This window comes from Callionymus lyra, chromosome 4 (genome assembly GCF_982586985.1).
Source record: "Callionymus lyra chromosome 4, fCalLyr1.hap1.1, whole genome shotgun sequence".
In the NCBI taxonomy this organism is placed as follows: domain Eukaryota; kingdom Metazoa; phylum Chordata; class Actinopteri; order Syngnathiformes; family Callionymidae; genus Callionymus; species Callionymus lyra.
In genome coordinates, this window is record NC_141821.1 from 35997709 (window position 1) to 36012905 (window position 15197).

General features: G+C 41.7%; 1 protein-coding gene and 1 long non-coding RNA gene across 2 annotated transcripts; one reads left to right on the forward strand and one right to left on the reverse strand.

Moving 5' to 3' along the window:
* Positions 1-3810: 3810 nt before the first annotated feature.
* LOC148082807 (uncharacterized) lies at positions 3811-6887 on the reverse strand (the record flags this gene model as incomplete). Its single annotated transcript, XM_087790236.1, has 6 exons — positions 3811-4113; positions 4196-4399; positions 4480-4615; positions 4715-4810; positions 4891-5082; positions 5151-6887. Coding segments are annotated over 6 exons (2409 nt in total), but the record flags the coding sequence as incomplete, so codon positions are not given.
* Positions 6888-13934: 7047 nt separating this feature from the next.
* LOC148082808 (uncharacterized) lies at positions 13935-15197 on the forward strand. The gene is made up of 4 exons (XR_015710852.1): positions 13935-14024; positions 14579-14674; positions 14777-14849; positions 15070-15197. It is a non-coding gene; the product is annotated as an uncharacterized LOC148082808 (long non-coding RNA).

Below are 15197 nucleotides of genomic sequence, written 5' to 3' on the forward strand. Positions count from 1 at the left end.
AGAAACTCCTAATTCCAAAAACCATCGGCACATATTAGCCATCCGAGCTAGGAGGTCACTAAAGAGGTCACTAAGGAGGTCACCTCCTTCTCATCAGAGACTATGGATCCCGGACTCTCTCTCCAATCCAGATTACCTGGTCACTTTCTACAACAGTGGTCCCAGCAATACTGTCTCTTCTCTTGGCCACCTAAAACACATTCTTTTTTGATACTACTGCCCCCTGGTTTACCTGAGCTGTAGTGCACTTAGAACATGTACGATGCTCAAATCGCACATTACAAGAATTCAATCCAGAAAACCAACTGGGGTTTAGAGTGTTATCACAACATATCTGGCTATCCTCACTACATGTTGGTCTAATTTAACAACATGTCTTTCTCTCCTCACAACATGTCTGTCTCTCCTGACCACATGTTCGTCTCATTTCCTAACATGTAAGTAGGTAAGTAAGTCATTTATATTTACAGAGCGCTTTTCTAGACCAGTCTGTCTCTCCTGACTACATGTTTGTCTCATTTCTCAACATTTATGTCTCTCCTGACTACATGTCTGTCTCTTGTCACTACATGGCTGTCTCTCCTTAAAACACGTATGTCTCTCCTCACTACATGTCTGTCTCTCCTCACAACATGTCTTTCTCTCCTCACCACATGTTTGTCTCATTCACCACATGTCTGTCTCTCTTCACAACATGCCTGTCTCTCCTCACTACATCTGTATGTCTCTCCTTACAACATCTCTGTCTCTCCTGACTACATTTTTGTTTCATTTCACAACATGTCTGTCTCTCCTCACTACATGTGTGTCTTATTTTACAACATGGCTTTCTCTCCTCACCACATGTTTGTCTCATTCACAACATGTCTGTCTCTCCTCACAACTTGTCTGTCTCTCCTGACTACGTGTTTGTCTCATTCACAACATGTCTGTCTCTCCTCACAACATGTCTGTCTCTCCTCACAACTTGTCTGTCTCTCCTGACTACGTGTTTGTCTCATTTCGCAACATGTCTGTCTCTCCTCACTACATGTTAGTCTGATTTAACAACATGTCTTTCTCTCCTCTTAACATGTATGTCTCTCCTGACTACATGTTCGTCTCATTTCATAACATGTCTGTCTCTCCTCACAAAATGTCCTACTTTTCTGATAACATGTTTGTTTTACCTCACAACATTACTATCTCTCTTCACTACATGTCTGTCTCTCCTCACAAAATCTCTGTCTGATTTCACAACATGTCTGTCTCTCCTGACTAAATGTTTGTCTGATTTCACAACATGTATGTCTCTCCTCATCATATGTTTGTCTCATTTAACAACATGTCTGTCTCTCCTCACAATATACTGTATTTGTCTCTCCCCACAACCTGTCCGTCTTTCCTTACAACATGTCTGTCTTTCCTTAACAGATGTCTGTCTCTCGTCACAACCTGTCTGTATTTCCTCAAAACATGTCCATCCTCTCAATGTGTCTGACACACCTTAGAAATTTGTCAAACATCTAGGTTTTTTCTACCAAGCTCTTAACTGTCCCTACTATTTTTTGTTTAAAATGTTATTTAAAATGTTGCTCTATTTAAATAGAAATAATTTAAGCTGTCAAAAATAAAACTACAGTTCATTCCACTCCTGACCAATCTATGTATCCATCATCAGGGTTTCAAATCTATGTAGTTCCAATGGGGTACCTTTTCAGTGAACTTTAGATTCAAGTTATATTTTTTAACATGCTGTCTCATGGTGTGAAAAAAAATATTTTAAAGTTTAAAAGTGCTAGCTCTTTTGAGGCTGAAGCAATTAGAAGCAAACCCAGGATATACAAATCCATGTGTGATTCAGGGGACCGGTGCAGCGAGGTAAAACCGGCTCTAGCTTGCTTTCATGATCACAGTTAGCGCAACAGGTTTTGCTCCGAAATTGTAAATCGAGTCCTATATCTTATTTTTTAAATTTCCTGCACCTGCCAACAGCAAGATACCAACACTATGATAGATACAAACCGAAAGGACTAATTAACAAAAGTATTGATCAAAACAGGCACATCTTGGTAAGTTATAGTTCATGATGATTTCACTGACATGAAATGTACCTCCTGACTTGCAGAGAGTTTAAACTTAATTCCATCATTCTATTTCATGGAGTCGATTTTGGACAATACTCAGTCTGACCTCTCATCAGGGACCTGTTTGCCATGGGAAACCCTACTAGGAGCCTAGTTACTAGGAACCAGGCTCCCGGAAAAATATCTACCTGAATCATTGGGATACACAAACTCCCCCCTTGGAGGAGTCCTCATAGCATGAATTATTATATTATTATTAACTACTCATGATTATATCAGAATATTGAAAAAAGAAAGAGTCCCTGCTTCATGAAAAATTAAAAACAAACTGATGAATGCAATTATATTCTAAAATATCTACCAGATCTTTTCATGTTGCTGCCCTTGTTTTTTTTTGTTGTGACATTTGTGACGGACGCAGACATGTGTGCACGGTTTCGGCTGATCGATTGGTGGATTCTTCCCTTTAGGTTTTCCTCATAGTTTGTTTGATTGGGTGTAGTTTTCCCTTGATAAATCTGTTTTTCCACATCTATTGATATCATCCAGTATCCTTTTAACAAACTAACTAAAGGTTTTCAAACACAGTAGCCACAAAGTGGTTCAGAAAATGTATTAGAAGACAAAGTCAGTATGTTGGGATTCTTAAGTTTAGATCTAAATTCAAGTTCCAAATTGTATCCTTGAGTTTTTGATGGTTTTCCGTTGAACAGATCTTAACTGATTTATGACACATTCAAGAGGATGTTTGGTAAAGCATATGGGGTTTCAACATTGCTCCACCAATGACATCTCAGCCTACAGGGACTCGTTGTATTAACAAAGCGGGGGTGCCTACAGCTGGCGGAAGGAGAAGCGAAGCTATTATTACATCATAACGGACTCTGCTCTTGTAACCTCTTGTTCGCCGATATTTTAGAAGGGGGGTAACTTTTTAAAGTAAAAATTTCAAGAAATCACAATGATGAGGGACTTACTGCATATTGGAGAGGAAGACTTAAACATTTGAAACAAGTCACTCATTAAGGAGAGTTGGGTTTTCACATTAGTTGACCTTTAAATAAAGTTTTGGAAGATATTAAATTCATGAATATTTAAGGGTAACATTTTAAAAAGGCTTCAAATTGTCAACACATGATGAGTAAAATAACATATAATAGTTTAAAACCCCCACATATTTGGCAATGTACTGTAATCTTGCGATGCTTCATCACGATAGCTGAACTATCAAAATAATGAAGTGGTGTCAGCCTAGACTCTTATAGCAGATGCATTACACTGCTCTACGAATCTAAAAATAGGTTGAGTATTGTTTTGTGCAAACGTTTATATTGAGACAAGGAAAAAAATTAAATTATTGAAAACAGCGATAAGCACTTTTGTGCACACCGTTGTGTGTTTTGTACAGTAAAAGTAAGTTTAGACACTAATGCCAACGGCTGTTCCATTGAGTAAACTTAAAATTGACTGTTAATGCTGCTGAAGATGTAAAAAAATGAATGTAACCATAGATCAATAAAAATGTAGGTTGTCAATATTGGGTACAAGAAATCCGAGATTGTAAATTAGCAGCTCAGTGTGGTGGATTTCTAGTTTATATTTGTGCACTTTAGGACATAGACAAACTTTTAATTGAAGTATTTTTAGTTTTTGGTACATGTAGACGTTTATTTTCTATTGTTGGAAAGGTCCCACCTTTCTTAAAAGTAAAATAAGAGTTGTCCAGACTGAGAGATTAAATATATTACCAGTTTATTTGTACAAAGACATGTGTTGTACTCGCCCAGCAAAACAATAGGAGAAAACTGAAAATCCAATGCTACATTTATGAGTATTATTAAGAATAATTTAACATAATCATTTCCAAAGAACAAATGTTTTCTCTTCATTCTACACTTGTGTATGAAAGAGATTTAAGCAACAAGTGTGGCTATGATGAGCATATACATTTGAATTGTATTTTTTATTTTATTAGCATGAAACATCTTCATGTTTTCTGGTCCTTATAGCATGGACAGGCTCAACAAACCCACTGTGATGAGGAGAGCTGCAGAGAGAGAGAGAAAATGATATTCAATTGCAAAAATGCACTTTTTAATCTGCTGGATATTTTGCAGTGGTGTCCTTACCTTGTGTGAGTGACTGGTGCCGAGTTGTGGCGTGGCTTGTTGTATGTTGGGCAGTGTTTGAAGCCGGAATGGTTGTCTTTTTCTGGCCAATTGTTTGTGGAGCAGGGGTAGTTGTCAGGATGTTGATGGCAGTTGAGTTCAAAGCTTGCAAATCTGTTACGGGTGTTATAACCCTAGGAGTAGGATCGCCCAGTTCATCGTTTTCTGATTTAAGAAATGAAATAAAAATCAAATCCACTGATAACTGGATAAAATGTACATTTCAGTTGAATTGTCAACCTTACCTTCATTAAAGGTTCCCGTTAATAAATGAACTGAGACATTGCCGATTTGTCTTAATCTTCCGGACGGTACAATAAGACAAAATGTACACTGGATTGTCAAACCATTAATATTCCCTTTCACGGAGCTGGCGCTCAACTAAAAAAATAAATAAATGATTGTTATGACACAGGACTGTTCAGCAGTGGATTCAAATGATTGTATTAAAAGACAAATTTTAAGATTAAGAGGGCTGACCTTAGTTGGCTGAAGCTTGCCGTTGTCAGAACGTGCAGTTAAGAATTTTAATTTTCCATTCTTATTGGCACAAACATATGTGGGGTCGTTACCACCCTGTAAAGAGAGGGAATTTCGAACACATATAAAAAGTGACATCATGAATGACAAAATGCTCTCTCTCCAGCAGCACTTACAATTAATAGGTCAAGTGAAAAACTACAAGCTATGTAGCCTGAACTTTGACCCGATATAGAAACACAAGATTTTCCATTATTTCCTGGCCTTGCTGAAATAAATTGGCAATTTGTAACTTTTGAAGGGTTACATGAAGCAGGTTGAGATGCACAGAAACTGGATATTCCACAGCTTGCTGAATTCACAGGATCCTAGAAAAAGAAAACATTTTTTTTACAAGTCAGTATCATTCCGACATAAAGAATACTGTTCCGCTCACCTTCAGAACACCCACTGTGGTTTGTGCTGTCGTTGAAAATGTGAGCGATGTTGTTTTTGCCAAAGCTGTTGTTGTCCTTGGTTTTGTTGTCAAAACTCCTATTGCTGGTGTGCTAACTCCTGCTGTTATAACTGCTAGTGTGGTTCCTCCTGCTGCTGTAACTGCCAGTGTGCTTCCTTTAGCTGCAGTGACTGCTAGTGTGCTTCCTCCAGCTGCTGTAATTGCTGGTGTGCTTCCTTTAGCTGAAGTGACTGCTGGTGTGCTTTCTTTAGCTGCAGTGACTGCTGGTGTGCTTCCTTTAGCTGCAGTGACTGCTGGTGTGCTTCCTCCAGCTGCGGTAACTGCCAGAGTGCTTCCTTTAGCTGCAGTGACTGCTGGTGTGCTTCCTTTAGCTGCAGTTACTGCTGGTGTGCTTCCTCCAGCTGCTGTAATTGCTGGTGTGCTTCCTCCAGCTGCAGTGACTACTGGTGTGCTTCCTCCAGCTGCAGTGACTGCTGGTGTGCTTCCTCCAGCTGCTGTAACTGCTGGTGTGCTTCCTTTAGCTGCAGTGACTGCTGGTGTGCTTCCTCCAGCTGCAGTAATTGCTGGTGTGCTTCCATCAGTTGCAGTGACCGCTGGTGTGCTTCCTTTAGCTGCAGTGACTGCTGGTGTGCTTCCTCCAGCTGCAATGATTGCTGGTGTGCTTCCTTTAGCTGCAGTGACTGCTGGTGTGCTTCCTCCAGCTGCAGTAATTGCTGGTGTGCTTCCATCAGTTGCAGTGACCGCTGGTGTGCTTCCTTTAGCTGCAGTGACTGCTGGTGTGCTTCCTCCAGCTGCTGTAACTGCTGGTGTGCTTCCTTTAGAAGCAGTTACTGCTGGTGTGCTTCCTCCAGCTGTTGTAATTGCTGGTGTGCTTCCTTTAGCTGCAGTGACTACTGGTGTTGGGCTAACTTTTGGTGTTGTTGATGGTGTTCGGGTAACAAATGGTGTAGTCAATGGTGTTGGGCCAGCAGTTGGTGTTGTTGATGGTGTTTGTCTAACAGTTGGTGTTGGGCTAACGGTTCGTGTTGTTGATGGTGTTGGGCTAGTGGTTGGTGTAGTCGATGGTGTTGGGCTAACGGTTGGTGTTGTCGATGGTGTTGGGCTAACTTTTGGTGTAGTCGAGGGTGTTGGGCTAACAATTTGTGTTGTTGATGGTGTTGAACTAAGAGTTGGTGTTCTTGATGGTGTTGGGCTAACAGTTGGTGTAGTCGATGGTGTTGTGCCATCGGTTCTTGTAGTCGATGGTGTTGGGCTAAAGGTCAGTGTTGTTGATGGCTTTGGGCTAACGGTTGGTGTAGTCGAGGGTGTTGGGCTAACAGTTGGTGTTGTCGATGGTGTTGGGCTAACAGTTGGTGTTGGCGATGGTGTTGGGCTAACTGTTGGTGTAGTCGATGGTGTTGGGCTAACGGATGGTGTTGTTAATGGTGTTGGGCTAACTGTTGGTGTAGTCGATGGTGTTGGGCTAACGGTTGGTGTTGTTGATGGTGTTGGGCTAACTGTTGGTGTTGTTGATGGTGTTGGGCTAACTGTTGGTGTAGTCGATGGTGTTGGGCTAACGGATGGTGTTGTTGATGGTGTTGGGCTAACTGTTGGTGTAGTCGATGGTGTTGGGCTAACGGTTGGTGTTGTTGATGGTGTTGGGCTAACTGTTGGTGTAGTCGAGGGTGTTGGGCTAACGGTTGGTGTTGTCGATGGTGTTGGGCTAACAGTTGGTGTAGTCGATGGTGTTGGGCTAACTGTTAGTGTTGTCGATGGTGTTGGGCTAACTGTTGGTGTAGTCGAGGGTGTTGGGCTAACAGTTGGTGTTGTTGATGGTGTTGGGCTAACAGTTGGTGTAGTCGATGGTGTTGGGCTAACTGTTGGTGTTGTCGATGGTGTTGGGCTAACTGTTGGTGTAGTCGAGGGTGTTGGGCTAACAGTTGGTGTTTTTGATGGTGTTGGGCTAACAGTTGGTGTTGTTGATGGTGTTGGGCTAACAGTTGGTGTAGTCGATGGTGTTGGGCTAACTGTTGGTGTTGTCGATGGTGTTGGGCTAACTGTTGGTGTAGTCGAGGGTGTTGGGCTAACAGTTGGTGTTGTTGATGGTGTTGGGCTAACAGTTGGTGTAGTTGATGGTGTTGGGCTAACTGTTGGTGTAGTCGAGGGTGTTGGGCTAACAGTTGGTGTTGTTGATGGTGTTGGGCTAACAGTTGGTGTAGTCGATGGTGTTGGGCTAACAGTTGGTGTTATCGATGGTGTTGGGCTAACGGTTGGTGTAGTCGATGGTGTTGGACTAACGGTTGGTGTTGTTGATGGTGTTGGGCTAACTGTTGGTGTAGTCGAGGGTGTTGGGCTAACGGTTGGTGTTGTTGATGGTGTTGGGCTAACAGTTGGTGTAGTTGATGGTGTTGGGCTAACTGTTGGTGTAGTCAAGGGTGTTGGGCTAACAGTTGGTGTTATCGATGGTGTTGGGCTAACGGTTGGTGTAGTCGATGGTGTTGGACTAACGGTTGGTGTTGTTGATGGTGTTGGGCTAACTGTTGGTGTAGTCGAGGGTGTTGGGCTAACGGTTGGTGTTGTCGATGGTGTTGGGCTAACAGTTGGTGTTGTCGATGGTGTTGGGCTAACTGTTGGTGTAGTCAAGGGTGTTGGGCTAACAGTTGGTGTTGTTGATGGTGTTTGGCTAACAGTTGGTGTAGTCGATGGTGTTGGGCTAACTGTTGGTGTTGTTGATGGTGTTGGGCTAACGGTTGGTGTAGTCGATGGTGTTGGACTAACGGTTGGTGTTGTTGATGGTGTTGGGCTAACTGTTGGTGTAGTCGAGGGTGTTGGGCTAACGGTTGGTGTTGTCGATGGTGTTGGGCTAACAGTTGGTGTTGTCGATGGTGTTGGGCTAACTGTTGGTGTAGTCGAGGGTGTTGGGCTAACAGTTGGTGTTGTTGATGGTGTTGGGCTAACCGTTGGTGTAGTTGATGGTGTTGGGCTAACTGTTGGTGTAGTCGATGGTGTTGGGCTAACGGTTGGTGTAGTCGATGGTGTTGGACTAACGGTTGGTGTTGTTGATGGTGTTGGGCTAACTGTTGGTGTAGTCGAGGGTGTTGGGCTAACGGTTGGTGTTGTCGATGGTGTTGGGCTAACTGTTGGTGTAGTCGAGGGTGTTGGGCTAACTGTTGGTGTAGTTGATGGTGTTGGGCTAACTGTTGGTGTAGTCGAGGGTGTTGGGCTAACGGTTGGTGTTGTTGATGGTGTTGGGCTAAGGGTTGGTGTAGTCGATGGTGTTGGGCTAACGGTTGGTGTTGTCGATGGTGTTGGGCTAACTGTTGGTGTAGTCGAGGGTGTTGGGCTAACTGTTGGTGTAGTCGAGGGTGTTGGGCTAACGGTTCGTGTTGTTGATGGTGTTGGGCTAACGGTTGGTGTTGTCGATGGTGTTGGGCTAACGGTTGGTGTTGGGCTAACAGTTGGTGTAGTCGAGGGTGTTGGGCTAACTGTTGGTGTAGTCGAGGGTGTTGGGCTAACGGTTGGTGTTGTTGATGGTGTTGGGCTAACGGTTGGTGTTGTCGATGGTGTTGGGCTAACGGTTGGTGTTGTCGATGGTGTTGGGCTAACAGTTGGTGTTGTCGATGGTGTTGGGCTAACTGTTGGTGTAGTTGAGGGTGTTGGGCTAACAGTTGGTGTTGTTGATGGTGTTGGGCTAACAGTTGGTGTAGTCGATGGTGTTGGGCTAACTGTTGGTGTTGGGCTAACTGTTGGTGTAGTCGATGGTGTTGGGCTAACGGTTGGTGTTGTCGATGGTGTTGGGCTAACAGTTGGTGTTGTCGATGGTGTTGGGCTAACAGTTGGTGTTGTTGATGGTGTTGGGCTAACTGTTGGTGTAGTCGAGGGTGTTGGGCTAACAGTTGGTGTTGTTGATGGTGTTGGGCTAACAGTTGGTGTAGTCGATGGTGTTGGGCTAACTGTTGGTGTTGTTGATGGTGTTGGGCTAACTGTTGGTGTAGTCGAGGGTGTTGGGCTAACAGTTGGTGTTGTTGATGGTGTTGGGCTAACGGTTGGTGTTGTTGATGGTGTTGGGCTAACGGTTGGTGTTGTCGATGGTGTTGGGCTAACGGTTGGTGTTGTCGATGGTGTTGGGCTAACGGTTGGTGTTGTCGATGGTGTTGGGCTAACTGTTGGTGTAGTCGAGGGTGTTGGGCTAACAGTTGGTGTTGTTGATGGTGTTGGGCTAACAGTTGGTGTAGTTGATGGTGTTGGGCTAACTGTTGGTGTAGTCGAGGGTGTTGGGCTAACGGTTGGTGTTGTTGATGGTGTTGGGCTAACGGTTGGTGTAGTCGATGGTGTTGGGCTAACGGTTGGTGTTGTCGATGGTGTTGGGCTAACTGTTGGTGTAGTCGAGGGTGTTGGGCTAACTGTTGGTGAAGTCGAGGGTGTTGGGCTAACGGTTGGTGTTGTTGATGGTGTTGGGCTAACGGTTGGTGTTGTCGATGGTGTTGGGCTAACGGTTGGTGTAGTCGATGGTGTTGGGCTAACAGTTGGTGTTGTTGATGGTGTTGGGCTAACAGTTGGTGTAGTTGATGGTGTTGGGCTAACTGTTGGTGTAGTCGAGGGTGTTGGGCTAACGGTTGGTGTTGTTGATGGTGTTGGGCTAACGGTTGGTGTGGTCAGTGATGTCGGGCTTACATTTGTCGTAGTTGAACTTGTTGGGTTAACAGTAGGCGTGGTTGTTTCAGCTGTTGTGCTGGTGGTTGTCGTTGCAAAGGAAGTTGAGAGCAGTTGGAAACACAGTGTAGTGCAGACCAGAACATAAAAAGTGCCTATAAAAGAGGAAATCAATAAAAGGTATTGAAACAAATACATAAAAAGGTATTTTCACGTTGTGCTGTTCTGTAACTGTAACTGTAACTTGATTTCATACATGACAGTGGATAAATGAAGATGTCAGGAGATTAAGGTTTTAAATTAGTTGCCTTTTAAGATTCTCATCTCATCATAAAAATTGTCAACAGATTTCTTGAAAAACAGAAAATCATTTCAATTCATATCATGTTTACCAAAAAAATAATTCTTAGCACCTTTCATAAACCTATTCAGTATTTACTGTCCATGTATATGCAAAACTCGTAAAGTACTTCCCGACTCGGTTCATTTGCAGAATTCCAGAACATTCTGGTCTAAACTGATCTTTTCACTTTCCCAAATCTTTTTCAGAACATTGGTCACAAAGCCTACTTTTTGTCCTTTAAATAAGTAACAAATATATCAATAAATAAATTGAATATAGAGCTGACTTCTAAAAAAAAAAAAAGATTTCAAGGGATTTTTTTATTTGGAATGTGAATTTAGCTTTGGGGTTCTTAAACACTGTTTTTTGAATGACACACAACATCTAAAACATCTTTGACTTGGTAAAAATGCTAATTGAAAAATTATTGTTCTTTATGAATCAATCCCAATTCAATACTTGAATTAAAAAAAAAAGAATATCAAAAACAATTTAATTCTTTCCCCATTTATTATAAATCTCATGAAATATAAGAAAAAATGATAATAAAGAAGAAACCTTAATTCACAAGGACGATTTATAAAATAAACCAATGATTTGCTTAGGATTGTCATAATAATTATGAATTGAATCATGACATGATTGATATTTTTAGTGGAATGCATCATATTATTCATCAATAAATTGTCTTCTTATATTATGATCTTTAATGATCCAAAGTCTGTAAAAAAAAAGAAAACACGATTTCTGTTCTCGAACGAACAAAAAAAACAAAACATTTAGTTTCTTACCTTTAGGTTTCCTCATCTTTGATGGAATCAAATACAATTGCAAGGAGGAAAATTTGATTCTCCAGTAGACCAGCTCCTGCTGCGGGTTCAAATCTCAAACTCAAGGTGAGCTACGAGACAGCTTTGTTCTGTATTTATATAAGGGATGACACATTTAAAGCATTTTGACATCCTTGTTAGGTGACTGAAGTGTCTTGGAGGATGGCAAGGGTGTGTTCGTTAAAATCGTGAAAGGATTAACTGACAGGTACAATGATCAACTAGAAATTCTACATTCTAGATAGAATGCCAACTCTCACAGGTGGAATCAATCAGTGTAACATGCTATGAGGTTTATATGATCGTTTTTGGCTTGACAAATTGCTTAACATTATTTCCTCCTCAAAACGATGCATCTGTGGAATTACGAAGAACGAGATGTGAGTCAGGTTAACTGTTTATTAACAGGTCGTTGGATCACAAGACATGTCTAATACAGCAGGAACATTTATAATCATCAGTGGGAGACCATACCCCCATGTAACCGCTACATAACATGCCCTGCCCTGAAACACCCAAAAGGAAACTAAAGGGTCCAGGTGAAAAAAAACATTTTTTTCACTTTCTTTTTTTTTTTCATTACATTTTTCAACTTTATTAAAACTCCTAAGATGGTTGCTGGTTCGATTCCAGGCCAAGGCAACCTTTCTGTGTGGAGTTTGTATGTTCTCCCCGTGTTGCGAGGGTTTACCTCCTAGGCTTAAACAACCTGCCGAAACTGCTATATCTCCCCTAGTCCGTACATACTGGGTGGGCACCAGAGGAAACGCGGTCCAAGACAGGCATTGCTCTAGGACACACACCTGGTTCTTTGGAAGGAACCCAAGTCGGTTCAACATATGCAGTGAATGCACGGCCCTCCAGGAAGAAACGAAAATGCTGCGTAGCAAACACACTGTATTTACACTCGTTGTCCCTTAGTCCCCCGACTGGAAAAATGCTGCTCAACCACAGCTCCCACCGCCACATCAGATGTGTAAGTAAGTAATTAGTATTTATAGAGCGCTTTTCAAGACCAGGGTCACAAAGCACTTAAATAAAATAAATACTTAAAAGGTCAAGACAACACAGACAAACACAAGAGTCTCAGAAATTCAAGGAAAAGCCTGCACGAATAAAAGTGTCTTAAGCTGTTTCTTGAAGGAGTCAGTAGACTTCATCAAGCAGCAGCCTGGAAGGATTTCTTTCCTCTGGTCCTGAACCGTGTGCGAGTTACCATCAGTAGATTCTGATCCACAGACCTCGGAGCTTGAGCTGGGGTGTAAGTAAGGATCGGAGAAATGAGAGTTCTTCTACTCAGTGAGAGCGATTGGCACACGAGACGCGGGATGAGCTAGAAGTGCTGCATTTGGGCCATCTTAGCACCATAAAATGCCTGCAAGCGTTGAAGTGTCCAGTTTACCTCATCACTGGCTTTCTTTAACCTTGGGGCTCCATAAAATGGCTGTAGGAGGCTGGCTACATGGGGCAGGAACCAGTTTTGAAACTTCACAATGCCCTAAAACTTGATAAAAAAAACGATTTACTATGTCCCAAGAAGTCGATCACAGGCAGCCCAAACTGACACTTTGCTGTGTTAACTATCACTCCATGCTCATCGATACGCTAGAAAACCATCCTAAGATGCAACAGACGCTCTTCTATTGAGTGGTTTGCCACCAAAATGTAGAAGAATACAAATGTCAGGACATGACACCGAATCCATTAATCTCTAAAGGTCTACGCCGTACCCACGTCACATAACAGAAATATATCGTATATACCCCCCCCACACACACAACATACAGTACATCATAAATACTGATTACTGGGTAGAGACAAGCTCAACTCGGGTTAGAGTCAAGTCAACAATAGAATAAACATTTTTGTCTGCCTGGCGGTCAGAGCTAGGGTTTCGGGTGAACGAGTCAAAAAGCGCCCGTCCAACACGTCCTCACACCCGAGGCGTCATACCGTCCGACGCCTTGCAATGCCCCCGGGCGTCACTAGGTTGACGGAATAGGGGGGACAAAAACTTCGGTTTTAGCCTACCCGGGTCACCCATTCATATACAGAGAACTCCCCAACGTCGGATTCAAACGACCCGGGTAACATTTGTTATCACTGTTATCATTTGGCTTTCGTAATTCTAACTAAACTATGAAGCGCACTTGAATGATGTTAAATGTCGACAGTGCGATTCTACCCCCGATTGTGCTTACCGACCTAGAACCACTTTGAGGTGGTACACGGTGACCATAAATCGGTAAAAAATGCTTCATTTGTATTTTTTGAAGCTTGGATTGTTCACGCATCGCGGAAGTCAAGAGGCTCTCGTGGATTAATACATGCTTAAAAGGTCCTGTAAAAGTGACTATATTGTATATTTTTAGGTGTTTCAACTCCACCATGTTGACATTCTTTTATGAATCAGTAAAATAAAGTCTGGATGTGCTATTTCGCTTGATCCTCTTTATAATTGGGTGCGCTTTTGTATGAAAATATAACCTTTCATTGAGATTGCGTTTATGGACGTATGTTTTCTTTTTATTTAGCTGAGATTATGAGCGATCTATGTGACGTTTGTCAACAGTAATCGCGATCCTGCAGAGGTGACGTCACACACGCTAAAAAACGAGTGTAGAAAAACACACATTGACAAAGTTCCTAGTTCCAGTTCCTAAAAAATGTTCCTTGTTTATTTAACTTGAAAAATGCGCATTTAATCTGTATTTGACCTCAATTTTTTACACAGCTCAGACTAGAATCTGATCGCGCACAGAATGTAGACCCGTCACACCACAGGAATAAAATGAGATATTGTGCTTGTTTGTTTAAAAGCGCCATGGAATACAATTGGAGATGTGTGCTTGTATAAAGCCCGAGTTCAGTTTTGTAGTTTCAGCGTCAGCTAAAAAGTTTTCAAACTGCTGCACTCCAGACGCAACTTCCTCCAAACCTCCGGGTGTTGATGTCACTTGTTGTTACTCGTCCCAGAACAAGCGTTTTTGTTGTTCACGTTTCTGCAGTAACTTGACGGAACAAGGTGCGTGTCACTCGTCTATTGAGGTAAGAAATAATTATTGCTTTAAGTCGACTCAGAAATAATGTTTCATTGCGTGTAATGTAACTTTCTGTGGTGCGTTAATACGAGAGGTAGTTCGCTAAAACTAAGCTTTTTAAATTATAATGTAACTCACACACATATTTTGTTTGTTATTTTGAAAGGACGAAAATATATGTATATTCCAATAAAAAGTTTGCTATATTGGTAGGTCATGGTAGGAGATTTATTTTATTAATATTCAAGATATTGATTTCATTTATCACTTCCGCATATTAATACAGATAACATATTTATCGTATTTAAGTATATAAGTATAAGTTTATTTGAACCCTTTTGGATGAGGGATTTGATCTTTTGTAGTTTTCTTTAAATGAAAGAATATATATAAAATAATAATGAAAAGTAATTTAAAGAGGTAAACCAGATGGAAACACCATCAAACAATGGATGAAGGAAACATGGAGAGCTTATCTCTGAATGATCAAGTATACTTGCTTGTATTTATTGATTTTTTATATTTAAAAGGGAGCACTAGTAAGTTTTCGTTTTGTTTTAGCATGGAAGTGACCTGCAAGAACTGCCCAGAATTCTGGACCTGCTTGACATGAAACCTTTCTCTCTGTGGTTCCTGACAAATGATTTCAAATGTGAAGTAAGTGAGTAATATTTGTAAGCATAGTGAACACAAACTTGTAAACCTACAGCACATCCCATCATGGAAATATATAAAAGGCAATTCTATGTTCTTTTCTAGGTGAGATGGAGTGCTGCATATCAGGTGCTGGACTAACCATCGGAGGAGGAAGGGGTCAACATGTCAAAAGCAGGTGAGGTGGTTACATCACACACACTTTGGTCATTAAAATAGTCATGTTTGGTAATAATGATCAATACATTTTTGTGGCAGGACGCACTGTCATGCTGACGCTTATGGTCAAGGTTTTCTGGCTTCTGTTGTTGGAAAAACTTACTGAAGAGTCTTTTTCATTAGATTTTACACTTCAAATGATCGGAATCAAACGACTTCATTAATACAATGTTTTCCAGGTTCTGTTGACTTTCGGACAAAGAGGATTCGACGTTGTTATGGCAGTAAGGAGACGGCAGCAAGAGAAAGATTCTTGAGAAATAGATGAACCACCTCTGGAAGTCTCTGTCAAGTCGTTGTGATCCCC